At 34.3% G+C, this 14756-nt stretch overlaps 1 protein-coding gene across 2 annotated transcripts; it reads left to right on the top strand.

Moving 5' to 3' along the window:
• Positions 1 to 1423: 1423 nt before the first annotated feature.
• On the top strand, positions 1424 to 12883 carry LOC122840910. 2 transcript variants are annotated; one of them, XM_044133699.1, is made up of 7 exons: positions 1424 to 1485; positions 3246 to 3961; positions 6594 to 6680; positions 8517 to 8819; positions 8974 to 9243; positions 10264 to 10397; positions 11248 to 12873. In XM_044133699.1, exons 2-7 carry the CDS (start codon positions 3880 to 3882, stop codon positions 11446 to 11448), a joined length of 1077 nt encoding a protein of 358 aa, XP_043989634.1. In that variant the 5' UTR covers positions 1424 to 1485; positions 3246 to 3879; the 3' UTR covers positions 11449 to 12873. The 2 variants fall into 2 exon arrangements, with proteins under 2 accessions (XP_043989634.1, XP_043989635.1); XM_044133700.1 differs by lacking the exons at positions 1424 to 1485; positions 3246 to 3961 and adding an exon at positions 5728 to 5810 and having other exon boundaries at positions 11248 to 12883.
• The last annotated feature ends 1873 nt before the right edge of the window (positions 12884 to 14756 follow it).

The raw sequence follows: 14756 nt of genomic DNA, 5'->3' as shown, positions 1-14756 counted from the left end.
CATCGAGCAGCAGATTCAGGAAGCATTTTGTGAAGAATAGATCTTTGAAACAGAAGGAACTGACTGGCAACCTGTCCAGGGTGACCCTGTTTCTCTCACCCATTGACCTCTGGAGATATCGGCACCAGCACAACCTCACGGTTCTATAGGGAGAAGCTTGTTGGATGGATGGATGGATGGATGGATGGATGGATGGATGGATGGATGGATGGAAATGACTTGTTTGACTCAAACATACAAAATTGATCCAATTTCATCTCTCCAAGAACTGGATGATTGCTTGATGGTTGATCCACTGTCAATCGTTGATCTTAACTTTAACTTCAACCTTTTTGACCATAATTCACATCACTTAACATTGCTTGCTATCTGGGAAGTCCAACCAAACACTCACATTGAAATAATAATAATAATAATACATTTTATTTACAAAACACTTTTCATGACATTCAAAGATGCTGATGCATAATTAAGGATTAGAAACAACAACAAGGAATCAGGCACATGTTAGATATTAAAAGCAATACTTTCAGTTATTAATTTAACTTTTCTTAAACTGTACAATTCTGATTACATTTAAATTTCCTCATGGAAAAAGAAGTGTGAAATACTGTGTATTCAGTGCAGTCTTTGCGCTTTGTACCGCCCACAGGCAAATGGATTGGAATGACTGAATGATACCATAAAGTAGTATCACTTCCCTTTTTGTGTATTTACAAAATTACTATTATTGTTACCACTTGGTTTTAGGTCATACTTTAATTTTTTGACCACTGGCTCAGAGCAGACAACACTTTTCAACACTTCTCCTCAAAGAGAGATAAAATATGAAGTAAAATGCCAGACATTTTTAAAATCTTTAACTTCACTGCTTGTTTGATCTAAACTTAAAGTGGACATTTGCTTTTAAATCCTCTACACATTTAAATCAATCTGCAGTGGTCCATATAAAGTACAGCTTTATATGGTCTGAATTCCTTGTTTTTGTAATTCCAGAAGAAGTTATGGCATACTTATCTTGAAAAAGTAACTTAGTTACTTTACAGATTTTTTTAATTTATTTGAAAGTAACGGAGTCAGATTATAAACTACGTTATTAGTTTCTTTCAGCAGTTGCCAACAACCACCTGAGAGTTGAACGTAATTCGTCTAATATGAATTGCTAGTAAAAAGGTTAATAAGTATTAATTAATAATAGTTAGAATACGCTTAAAAACAATGTAAATACAGTAAAAAGTTGTAAAGTTATAATTTTTCATGTATTAATGTTTGTGTCATTTTGTTCAAGGAAATTGCGATCTGTAAATCAGCGATCAGCTAGTAAGCCTCTTCTGGCCTCGATTGGTAATGCCTCCATCTTTGGGGTTTTTGCGCCTTTTTCATTTGCACTTTCTGTTCTTGCTATGCTGATCACAGAGACAGCGAGGGATCCTGAAGTATTAGGAGGGAAATTTTAAAATAACCGCCACTGGAAAACAGAATGAGGTATAAAACTTATACATATGCATATTTATTGTATGTATATATAATATATATATATATATATTATATATATATACTATATTATTTATAGTATAACCATGCATAAGTATGTTTTGTATTGGATTTTTTATTCAATCATTGGTTTATTTGTTTATATTTAAAATTTTACTGAATACTTTTAACATTAAGATGTTTTATTTTATTTAAAACAAACGTAATACATTTTGTTTTCTATTTTTTTAAAAGGCTCTCAGTGAACATTTTGTAAATGTATGGGTTAAACTTGACTACAATCCTTTACATTTTCCTTTTATGCTATTTTCACGGTGTCTGCTGCAAGCAAAGGCGAGATAAAACTGTAATCGTTTAGAACAACCTGCGTGTAGATACAAGAGAAAAGTAAAGATATTTATATAGAATAGACTTTGTTCAAACGGTTCATGGAGAAAGATGCAGTAGTAACTTGATTCAGGGTTACTACTGATTCGGTTGTCTTTCTGAAACCGAAACTTAGAATATGAACGTACCTACACTGCAGTACCCATGAACTTTTAGTTTTATCACTAACCTAATTTTCTGAAACGGTCTCCAGGATCGCATATAACTTTAACACAAAAGCTACGTGCTTAAATATTATCAGTCAGATCAGTTTCTATCTGTGTACTGTACAAATTATATTAATGTGAAAAGATGTAAAACATTTAACTGTAAGAAAACTCGAATGCAGAGAAAGTTTTGATTTTTTTTACCAGTTGTTTTAATAAGTAGTCTTCTAAATGAATAATTGTATCTCCTTTGAGGGTATCCACGAAATTAAATGTGTAAGAGATCTGGCACAAATCACTGCTAAACCAAAGCAGGGTTCTGTTAAACATAGAGTAACAGCGCCACCTGCTAGATTAATAAAGAAATTCCCAAATCCAATCCACCTTTAATAATCACAGTGCTTTGAGCATTTTAATTTACCAAAGTGTTTCATAAAAGTGCTGTTAAAAAAAAATTTACAAACGCCATTAGACACTAATACTGATGTCTTTGGACAGGAAGTTAAATATTACCTTGTTTAATATCTTATGTTTTCATCTGCTTTTAGAATATTTTTATAACCTTATAGGTCAATTTTGTTGCAGCTGAAACAATGTTAGTGTTCCCCTTCTCTCCCAGTATCAGAGGTGTACGATCTTAAATTAATTAACAATAGCTGTTTTTCCATTATCTGTAAAATTGTGCAAAATTAAATTACAAAAATAAACTTGCACAAAAAATGTTTTGGATCTTTTTTTTTCTGCATCACATAAGTCACGTGATCGACAACTGGATTTTACTACTGGCGGAAACGACGTATATGATGGTTTATTTTAGTTTTTTCAAACATAAAATTTGTGTCATTCTAACGTTTTGAATCAATAGCACTCTTGTAAATCGCCGACTACATTTTCCCTAAAATGCCGCATATGTAGCCGCTCCCAAGTAGTGCGGGGCTTGTTGCTCCAACACCTGAATAAGACGCTGACGTCTCCTCTGATTGGCTGATATATGATGAGCGCCATGACTGAATTATGAATATCATGAAAGTGTTTACATCTGTCGCTGCCATTATTTTTAATGATGTATTGCGTGAACTAACTTTTTCATGTGTGATTTTGATTTAATCTCTTATTGAGAAGTTGTGGGGTTTGTACACTTGCAATGTAAACGCAGCTAATGTAACTAACAATGACTCATATTTAGAGTTAATCCATCCATTTTCTTTTTATTTCCAGACGTCAAACTGTGGAGATGAAAGGTCCAGGAGTGAAACATCCCCAGATGTTCCTCCTCAACGAGTACTGGAGCACCACCTGGGGGATAACAGGGGTTCGTGAGCAAGGGGGTCTGGATGGTACTTGAAGTGGGATCTTGGTCGGATCCAGGAATCTCTTCCCAATGGGACTGGGAAATCTTAACATCAAAGATGGATCCTGATGAGATTCCTGAACTACTTCAGTTTGCCTTTCAGTTCAGTTCCTCTTTCAATGCAACAGATTAAACCTGTAGCCCAGTTAGCTCAGACAGAACCTCATCTTACTCTAAATGGATTCTCTATGGGGTTAAAGGTCAGGAAAGTTTGCTGGCCAATCAAGAACAGGATCTCCATGGACACTGAACCAGATTTGGTACCTTTGGCGGTGTGAGTCGGTACCAAGTCCTGCTCGACAATAAAATCAGCATCTTCGTACAGTTTGTCAGCAGAGGGAATCATGAAGCGCTCCAGAATTTTCTGCATAAAATGGACTTCAGGAAACCCGATGGACCAGAACCAACAGACGACATGGCACCTCAAGCTTCACTCTGTACTTCAACCAACATGGACTCTGTGCTTCTCCGCTCTTCAGACCCTGATACCCTGATTACAAAATGAAATGCAGAGTTTTCTCTCCTGTGAAGAAAGGAGTATGGACCAAACCTCAACAGTTCAGTTCCTTTTCACCTTCGTCAGGTAAGACCATTAATGTCTCTGGATGGCTTAACACAGGGAATGTGAGATTTGTAGCCCTTGTCTAGCACAAAGTTCTCAGGGTTGTGGTTCTTCCTGCTGTAGATGTACACTTCTTCCTTCCACTCGATTTTCTGTCAATATGCTTGAAAGCTGAACTCTGGCAATGACCAGTTTGTCCAGCAATGACGGTTTGTGGCTCCTTGGGAGCCGTTGACTCTGTGCAGTCAGCAGTCTTCTCCATGATTGTGTGGCCTATTGAGTGAGGTGTTCTGAGTTAATTGGCTGATTAGGTGCCAGAAGTTTCCATTAATTATATTTGTCACAGTACTATAATCTTTTGAGAAACAAAATTTTTGGTTTTTATTATCTGTAAGTCTTTATTATCAAAATTATAATTCTATATAATATATGAGTTTCACTTTCTGAGACGAGAAATGCACTTTTATGCAATATTCTAATTTCTTTAGATGTACTGTGTCATGGTTCTCCACGATTCTTCAAAACAGCAAGGCAGCAGCCATTAGTTTCTATTTTCCCTGGAAACCTGAGATCAGTAGAAACTGTTGGTGTCTTTAAATCTTAACTGAAAACTATATTTACTAGAGGTACACTGATTTATCCGCGCCAATTTCCTTAATTTTGGGAGATTAGTGATCGGCCGATTTTTACATGTGAAGTCGATCTTATTCACCAATCTTATCCAGCTTGGCAAAGGTCTAAGAATCAATCACTATTCTCTTTTGCTCTCCAGTGACAAAGGTTTGACTGGCAGACCAGCCCATCATGTTACCCCACTGTTGGCAACTGAACAACTTTCTTGGTATATTGAGTAATATTTCAGACAAAAGAAATTGGTATTGGTCAAAATCGGAATCTGCAGGTTAAGCTTTTTAAAAGATTGGCGATCGGCTAGAAAACTGCAATCGGTGCAGCCTTAATATTTAGTGACTGACATTCAAGCTATTACTGCTGTTTTTACAGCAGAACTGTTGCTTGTTGTTACAAACAAAATGTATGTATAGTAATGTAATATTCATTTAAATTATCACCTTTTTTATTGTATTTCCTATTTTTGTGGGAAGCACCCTGAATTTGCTTTAATTTGCCTTAACAGCTAACGTACTATTTAAATATTTAAGCCTTAAACACAATGTGTAGCTGAAACTTCAGCAAAAGAACTGAAAAATAAACTACTGTATCTATATAAAAGATTTGTTGATCTGATTATTTATTTTAATGAAGTCATTCTAGGGTAGAAAAACGTTGTTAAATACTTTTTTATTATAGAATGTAAAACACTAAAGACTGTTTGGGAAATAAAGTGACATCTATTGTCATTTTAAGATAAACATTTAAATGAAAACAAGTGCAAAGTCAGAGATGCACTTTCAATAACACTTTGTAATCACTTTTAGCAAAGCTGTATTTATCAGCATTTTAAGCTCAATATTTTTATTCTTTGAGATATAAATAGAATTATTTTAAAATAAAATAGCATCCCTTTTGGGAACTTTTAATCTTTACAAATGGACTGGAACAAATAATTCGGTTAGATAGCGTATTTAACGGATTTTTCCTGTAAAATGGGCTCCATGATAATTTATTAGTAAGAGAAAGACAGTGATTCAGTAAGATTTGAAGGTATTTTTAATTGTAAATCATTAACAACGTTTAAACCTTAATAATTCACATTTTAATCAGACATAGTCGCTTCATTTTCCCGCCACCATTCTCATGAGCTGAAACCGGAGCTCATTGGCTGCGCCCAAAACGTCAGGATAAGGAGGAATTGTTTCGAACAGAACCGGGAAACAGCGGCGTACATTTATACACGGTGTTTTCACATCAGGTAAAATGACTTAAGTCACAATTATTGCTTGGTTAAGTCGGGAAATGTCAGCGCATTTGTCGTACTTTAGATATAATATGTCGTAGTTTCTGGTTCATTTTGATTCTCCCCGGTATGTAATTCGGGTTTTGTATGTGTGCGTCATGTATTTGATAGATTGCGGGAATAATTTTCCTGAACATATCGGTCAAGTCACCCGTTTTGGCCAGAAAACTACCGTTATTTACTCTTCTTTCTCGCCGTGTCATTACTTTCCCGTCACTGTCCCGAATTCGGTTAGTGGCTGTCATACACGCCATTACTTGACGTGTATGACCGCAGTGAAGTTAGTTTCAAGTTGGATATTGGGTACTCGCGCTCCACGGAGTAAGCGGTGTCTAGCTCAAGGTGGATCCGATTTATGAACGCTGATTTCGGCCAGCAGTTCTGTTTTTTTTTCATAGCAGTACCTTTCTCAGGGACCGTGAACAAATTTCCGAACCAAACACTCATGAGAAACAAATGTAAAGAGATGGTTTGGCTTGTGACCAACTGACACAAAGAAGTGGTCATCTATGATATTACATGAGACACACTATTGTCTGTCGAATTTTCAAAACTTATATTAAATATTTTAAATAATTGTAATATTAAAAGGTTTCGGACCAAGGTATGAATTGAATCTTGGTTAGGATTAGGCAGTAGAAATGAACGGAATTAGGGAAGCAAATATTGGACCCACTGCTGTTTTTATCTGTTTTTTTATTTTGTCTTGTCACTCAGACATGTCTTTTAATCTATCAGGTCAGTCGGACTCTTTGGGGGTTGAGATGAAACCCATCAATTTACTACTGCTTCTTCACCTTCTGTTCTCCTCTGGACAAATTCAAGGTAACAGATGAATTATTTTAATGTATATTGTTTTTAAGCTTACGCCAACTTCTGAAATCAGCTGCCGATGACAGTAATTAAATACTTATTCATTACAGTGAATAAGTAAATACTAGAGAGAACTACTAGTAATGGACTGAAATGGGTCAAAGTCATAAATTAAAAACAGTTTTTGTTTCTATCTAGTGTCTCCTTGAAAGTTATGTTACCTGAGACTTTGGGTTTTCATTTATATCTAATTCTAAAAATTAAAACAAAATGTGTTTACTGTTTTATGACTTTGAACATAATTTGTTGGATTCTAGATCTAAAAAAAACAAAATGATGGTGTTTGAGTGGCCGACTCCTTAATAATTTCCTTAATTAGAACCTTAATTTGATTTCTGAACAAGACTAAATATGTCTTGTTCATAGACATAAACAAAATAAAATGTATGTAAATAAAAACAAATAAAATTAAAAATTATTTTCTAATTTTACTCTCTCTTCTGATTGAAAACACAAATAGGTATATAGTTTCAACCATTAATAAAGATTAATCTGCATAACAGAAATAATTTTGGACTTTAAATTATTTTACCTGCTAGGTATTATGAAGCTGCTTGCAGCTGTAGCTGAACTAAAATCTGGTTTTATATCAGTTTTTAACTGACTAACAAAAATCAGATCAAATTCAGTATTATTGTTGTTGTAAATCTTGTTTTTAACAATTTTAATAATTTTTGTGTGATGTTGCAGTTCCAATTTTTCCCTTTGTCAATTCTTCTGTGGGACTATAAAGGATTGATATATCTATTTTGTTTGAGATACTGCAGGATGACATTAACAGGCTGTTGTTGCTTGAAACATACCTTAAATGTGGCTGAATTAAATCAAGAGTGGACCAGAATCCCTCCACAGTGACAGAAAACAGACATGAACAATTATTGCAAATGCTTAAGGCCATTTTTTGCCACCAAGGATGGCAAAGTAGTTGTTATGTTAAAGGGGAGTTAAAAGTTTAAACCAGGTTGGCTTAAACTTTTAACTTTAAAGTTTACAGAACTTGTCAGGTTTAACACCTATTAAAGACAAATTAAACAAAGACAAGAGAGTTAGATTCTTATGTACTCGCGCGGAGAAACAGCCAGAGATATGTTTTCAGTTACAAATCTCTTCCGCTTCTGAAAACATATGTGTCCGTTCTCTCTTTTTATTGCTGTTAGGATCCCTGTCACAGAGAACGTTGCAACTCTCAAGGGGTGGGGAAAACACTTCAATCACATAACTGCAACGCAAATGTTAGTCATTATCTAGACACATGTTATCTACACACTAGATTCTTCAGTTCCAGACACAGGGCAAAACAGAGCAAGCTGTACGTCTTCACTGCGACACTTTTATAGCTATCTAACAGGTCAGGAAGGCCTTGGTTTCTGCTGAGCGATAAACCCTGTTGGACTTGGTCGTCACTGCTTTTCTTCAGGGAGGCCTTCTTAAGGAAAGAAACAGAGCAATACAACAACACAAACATTCTTTAGGCTAAGATAAAACAATAAAGGTATATGTCAAGAACCTTATATAGGTAAAACTAAAGGCTACATAAAACAACAAATATTTGATAATAATATATACAATTTACCTAACAGAACTTTATTATTAAATCATCATTTCACAGCCAGGCTCTTTTCTTCTTTTCTTTTTTTTGTCTCACATTAAAATTAATTTTATGTTGCATTAAGGTTTAACTCAAAAAACAAAAAAAATTTCATAGGATTTTTTTTAAGTCAAGTTAATTTAAGTTAATTTGGTTGTGTTTTCTGTTTTGCCTAAAATTAATTTGTTGTGTTTCAACAGGTTCCACTGAGATGAACCAAAAGTTTCTGCCAACTATAAAAGAATTAACTATCAGTTTCCCTGAAGATATGATTCCTGAAGACTCTACGGTTAGATGGTGTGATCATTTAAATAAAACCATGGCAACATATTCATATGGAGGAACAAAAGTGGAGAAGCATTTCGAACAAAAAATTAAGATTTCTGGACCAAGAGCTCTGACGTTTCTGAATCCACAGACATCAGACCGAGAAATTTATTTTGTAAAGGTGACAGGAGATAAACATAATAATATAGTGATCTACTTCACCATCACATTTCAAGGTATGTTTCTCAATATCTGAGGTGTGCATATTATAAAGAACTGCTTAGAAACGAAAACCTAAGTACCTGTAATCTGTAGAACAATGCTGTTAGACTTCACTTTGCTCTAATGTCTTTAAAGCTTCTCTCATTTGTTCTTTCTCATCACATCCAGTGTCTCCAGGTGAGCTGAAGGTCTGTGTCAATTCAAACTCCTCCTTTAACATTACAATAACCTGCAGCATGGAGGATGTTGAGATCAACGGCACTTTTCCATGTGAGAACAACACCTGCAGTCTGGAAGGAGGAGAGAGGTCAAAGGTCACTAAATCTGGGGCTTTCCTCAGACTCTACCTGTTAAATTCAACCATCATCTGTAGCCGTAGCAACCAGATCAGCAAGACCCAAAACCAGACGACGATCCAGCCCAGTTCCACAATTGTAGGTAAGACTAGGTAGTAAAAAACTGTTTGGTTTGAACCAGTCGGAAACCATATCAGAAAGAGAAGCTGTTCCTGTTCGTCACCATTAGTTTACAAATCACATTAGAACTGGGATGTTAAACTCAGATCAGTGATGCTCAATCTTTCTGCCATGAGGACCAAAGTAGTTAAGTTAGACCACAAAAATTAAACTTTTTTAAATAACATTTTTAAAACAAAATTAAACTTGGTGTTTTTTAGCTGCTCCATAATAAACTAAACAATTTAAATTTTATTAAAATGAACAAAATGGTCAGATTTTTCAAGAAAATGGATGTGTAAATCATTGTAGATGCAACACATAAAAATGGACCACAGTTTCTATATTTTTGGGTTGATTGTATACTTGAATGAGAAGTAAGATTGGCTTTTGAGGAGAAATAAGTCAATATTTTAGTTACTCCAAGCTTAAGATGAATTCAAAAACCTTGGTTAAAAATACGGGAATCTTTTTTTCTTCTTTAAGAAGATGTTATTTATTGCAGGCCAGTTTTGCTCCATTTGGGCCGCCCAAAATCCTTCAGAGTGCCGCAAATGAGCCCCAGACTGTATTTTGGACTCCTCTGCTCTTGCTGTTGTCATAAGTTTATATGTGTTTCTGCTTCAGCTCACCTGAATCCAATAAATATGTTTTTAGCAGGACTCTGTAGCACTAGCCTATATCCTGAGGAGATTATTGAGCCTTTTGAACCAAACAGGCATCCCAAATCCCTAAACTGAAGAATATAAAGTTTGTGATTGTATGACGTGACTTTAAAAGTGGCAAGTTAGTGTTTACACCAACCAAGACAGAATAAAAAGTCAAACTAAAACGATGCTGACAGTGTTTCTCCATATATCCATCACCTGTACTCACTGGTCTATTAAAGGTAGCAGCCAGTTGACACCGGTAACCAGCTGTGACTGGGCGAGCAGCATCATTCATCCTGGATAAATCATGTTGGACATGTTTTCTTATATTTTCCTTTTTTTTATCTTTTCAGTTCCCACAGAACAAAATGTTCCTAGAGGTCTTTATGGTGTCCTTGGTCTCCTTGGTCTCCTTGGTCTCCTTGGTCTCCTTGGTCTTCTTGGTCTCCTTGGTCTTCTTGGTGTTGCATGTTATATTCTAAAGAGGGTGAGTTCATGCATGTAAGAAATATATAAATTATATTATCTGCTAAAAAAAAAACTCCCTCATTACAACTATGAACATCCTGTGTGGTTTCAGTATTTATGTTTATCTCCCTTTTGTTGTTCACTCACATTAAGACAGATTTTTTTTAACATCTGACTCCTGTATAGAACAGTAGAAGTGAAAATCTTCATTCATTTTCTGTGTTTGTGTGTGGGTTTTATTAAATGTTGTGCAGAAATTTTTTTTGCAGTCTGTTTATCAGGAATTTGATTTAAGTGATACAGTGTCAATTACTGTTACCGGTAAATCAAAGTAGCGGTCAATTTAATCTCAGTCTAACCTGGAATTGCAGCGCATCTGCTGGACTATTAAATAACGCAATGGGAAATAAAGTGTTAGATTCAAATGTTGGAAATCAACCAGATTAGCTACTGTATCAAGTTAGTTTTGTATTATTTCAAGTGTACTAAGATATTTTCAATAAAAACTAGATCAAAAATATTTGGTAAGATTTAATGCTTTTGCAGTGGAAGTCATAAAAGGTCAACTATCCTATCACCTTCTTCAAATCAGACAGCATTGGTGTCGTCAACTTGGCTACATTTGTGTAGCAAAAAAAATAAATTGTGCAGCTTTTGCTTTGAAGATATTAATGAAAGTTTAAAGGTCAACCAGCACCCCCACATTACCCAAAACAAACAAAAAAAAATGTGAATCAAACATTTCCATTTGCATTATTTCTTTAATAATCCAGCAGATGGGGCTGTGAATACATGTTAGACTGAGATTGAGTGTGCTGAATTAAAAATGTATTTTTGTTAATCCATCTATCTATCTTCATCTTTTGCAGAAGTCAAACTGTGGAGGTGAAAAGTTCAGGAGAGAGACATCTCCAGACGTTCCTCTGCAAACTCCCCAACACCTCCTGGGTAACAGGGTCTTCCCAAGCCAGGATGACCAGATAGAGCTTAATGAGGTGTCTTGGTCACAATTAGGGGCTTCTGCCTGGTCTGGAAAATCTCTGCAGGGAGACGATGAAGAGGAGCCCTGATGAGATTCCTGAACTACTTCAGTTTACCTTTCGGTTCATCTCCTTCACCGCAACAGACCAAACCTATTGATCAATCAATCAAGTTTATGTAGCACATTTCAGCAACAAGGCAGTTCAAAGTGCTTTACATCATAAAAACACAGAAATATAAAGTAAAAAAAGACACCATGTAGTCAACAATTGATTCATTAGTGCCGCAGGTTTCTAATTTCCAAAACCAAAAATTACAAACCGATCAGCCAAGGTGAATAAAGCTTTCTGAAACACAGACGTCTTCCCATAAAATAAACAAGTTCAGGGCTACTGAGAGGAGTGGAAGAAGAAAGTGGAAAAAAAAGCATTCAGTATGTTGTCCAGTTTTATGCTAAAAAGATTCCTAGTTTTGCACATAATGTAAGAGTGTTTGGGGTATGGGAAAACTTTTTTAACTTTTTATAAAACAAAAAGTTAAAAGCACTTTCCTTCATTTGTATACAAGTGCAAATGGTTAAGCTTTACTTACATTTTATTTTAAAACTGAGCTTTTACAAAGGATTTCAGGATTTTTAAAAATTGTTTTTTGCAGTTTCTTGCAATAATGTTCTAGATGGTTCATGCCGAAAGCCTTTCTGCAATAATATAATATTTTTGTATGGGTTTTACATGTATGTTAATATCTTGTTGGTTTTATATCTTTTTCTTTAGGTTAAAAATGCACCACAAACTTGTGTGCAAAATGCAAAAACAAAACAGATTAAAAATGGACTTTCCATCTGGACTCTAAGATATAAACAAGACAGAAAGTTTCTGTAGGAAGGAAAAGAAACTGTAATTTGGACAATTTTTGAGTTATTTTGTCATCTGACATTTTTGATTGTATTTTATTGTTGTTTTGGTAGTTTAAATGGTTATTAAATGATTTGTTTTCATAAACAGTTCCATCTCTAGCTTACACAAACTAACATTAATAGATTCCTTTTCAACCAGTTTTCTGTAGCAAAAGGTTGAGACTGTATAAACATATTTCCACCTAGGATTTTTAAAGGTGTATAATTCTGATTTACCATTTATTTCTTAAACTAAAATACAGTTATTTCAATTCATGAAGTGAAAATACAGTACATATATTGTTGTAGACATATAAATTGTAATGTTATTTGAGTATTTCAGACTTTTTTTATTGCATTTCCTGTATATCCTTGTTCTTTTTATATATTTAACAGTGCATAGTTGATTTGTTGTTCTGGTTATTTTATGTACTTTTCGATGTTTGTCTATTTTGTTCTTCCATTTTGAATATGTTACCATGTTTGTAGGACATTTAATTTATGTCCTATAAAAATTTAAATAATGTGAAAACATAATTATGCTTTATTTAAATGGGACAGACTTGTGGCAAGTTTAACACCAATGAATTGAAGTAATTTGTATATTAAATTTAAATGACCTTAAATAATCTACTTTCTTTTTTCTGTGCTTTTTCTCTAAGCTAAAAGTTCTACTTTCATCCCATTTTCAAAAATCTGTTTTTCATTTGTTGAAATTTCATCAAGTTGTATGTAAATCTGTTTCATTTTGACTAAACAGAATAACTATTCAAGATATCAGTAATGTCATTCTGACTGCTCAGAGTGTTGTAGATATCTAAAATAGAAAAGCCATCTAATTAAAGATGGCTCCAATTCATTTGGAGTTATCTTAAAATTAATTTTGACTGGTGAAAATTACAGTTATCTCTCATTTAGTTTTGCCTAATCATTATTTGGTTTGAAGATGTCTGAAATGTATTTTTGAAGTAGTCGAATATACATATCCCATCAAAATGCATTTAATACATTTATGGTGTCATTCAAGATATCTTTCATCATAATTATGACTAGTCAGAACAAAAACTTTGTAAATTCTAATTCAAAAATACCTTATTGGTCCCAAAGGGATAATAAAATGGGACATAGTGAAAAAATGTAGATATTATAGTATAAAAAGAGTAGTTGGACATAGAAGAAGCTATAGAAAAAAGAAAGATGTATCGAGAATACGATTTGCCAAACAGAAATAAATAACACACTCAAAAGGGTAAATAAGCAGGATACAGGTAAGAGGAAATATCTGAGCATGTAATGTTAGTGTTATTGACAAATATTGAACTCTGAGCTACCGAGAGACATAGTTAAAGAGCTACTGCAGAGGAATGTATGTGATATGATTTTCAAAGCCATAATAAATATTATAGTAAAAGCGCAACAGGTATTTATAAGAAAATATGTCTAACAATTGCTCTTATTCACGCTCCATTCCAGAAGGTGGCGGTAATGCTCCCAAAGTTGGGAATTTTATAGAAGAATTCCGTTTGTTTGTATGGAGATGCAACCCACGCTTTTTGGAGTTGCTTCTGTCATTCTTTTAACCTATTGAGACAACTTTTCATTCATTAAATTATCGAAGTTGTCCAGGGAAAGCAACTTTGCAAGCGTGTTGGTGACCTCAGAAGAAGCAGTTTTAACGTCGAGCAGGACCAGACCGGCCCAGCGCTAGTCTTCACCGGCATATCTCTAAAGCGCTGGGGGGGAGAGGTTCGTTTTTCTGCATTGAGCTAATAGCGAGTGTTTGATGTTTCCGTAGGAAATCGTTTGTGTGGATTTAAGGAGCAATTCATTTAAACATCCGCGTCAGCTCAGTTGTTCATCAATTGTTTTACTAGATTAGCGTTAGCATGTTAGTATGTTGTAGCATAACATGCTAACTCTTTCCACCAATCAGAGAGGAAGGAGGCGTGTCAGTCATAAATATTTACACTATTCTACTCGGACGTTCAATATTTAGTTTAAAAAAAAAAAAAAAAAAAATTTCATATTAATAATAGACAAAGAAACGTTTCGCAGGGTTTCTGTCTGTAATAAAGTTTTTGAATTTATTAAATTAAATACAAAGAAAATGGAAATTCACCAACTTGATTTTAAGTAAACGTTTGATATTTTGCGGATATAATATTACTTTTTAACAGACAAGTATATTACATTCGGGTTCGGGTCTACCTATAAATCATCCAGGACTCACTTGATCATTTGTCTTTACATATTTTCTGCTCCTTAGTCAACGTGAAGTTTTTTATGTTTATGACATAAAATGTTTATTGTTGGCAGGCACATAATTTTGAAGCATGTTATTCGATGTTGGCTCTTCTATGTGTCTGTTTTATTAATATAATTTTGTTGTAGCATTAACTCACTCAGACCTCTGTTAATACTACAGAGTTTGACTTGAAGTAAGTTCCAATTAAAAGTTGAGACCTGTAGTTTATAAAATAAAACGCTAAAAAGTGTTGAAAA

This window comes from Gambusia affinis, linkage group LG12 (genome assembly GCF_019740435.1).
Source record: "Gambusia affinis linkage group LG12, SWU_Gaff_1.0, whole genome shotgun sequence".
NCBI lineage: Eukaryota > Metazoa > Chordata > Actinopteri > Cyprinodontiformes > Poeciliidae > Gambusia > Gambusia affinis.
This window is presented reverse-complemented; position numbering and strand designations above follow the sequence as displayed.

Excerpts from the sequence above, each read along its gene's own strand:
- LOC122840910 (XM_044133699.1), top strand. The coding sequence starts at position 3,880 with ATGAAATGCAGAGTTTTCTCTCCTGTGAAGAAAGGAGTATGGACCAAA. Across the intron at positions 3,962-6,593 it reads TTCCTTTTCACCTTCGTCAG|GTCAGTCGGACTCTTTGGGG; the intron begins GTAAGACCATTA and ends TTAATCTATCAG. Across the intron at positions 6,681-8,516 it reads CTCCTCTGGACAAATTCAAG|GTTCCACTGAGATGAACCAA; the intron begins GTAACAGATGAA and ends GTGTTTCAACAG.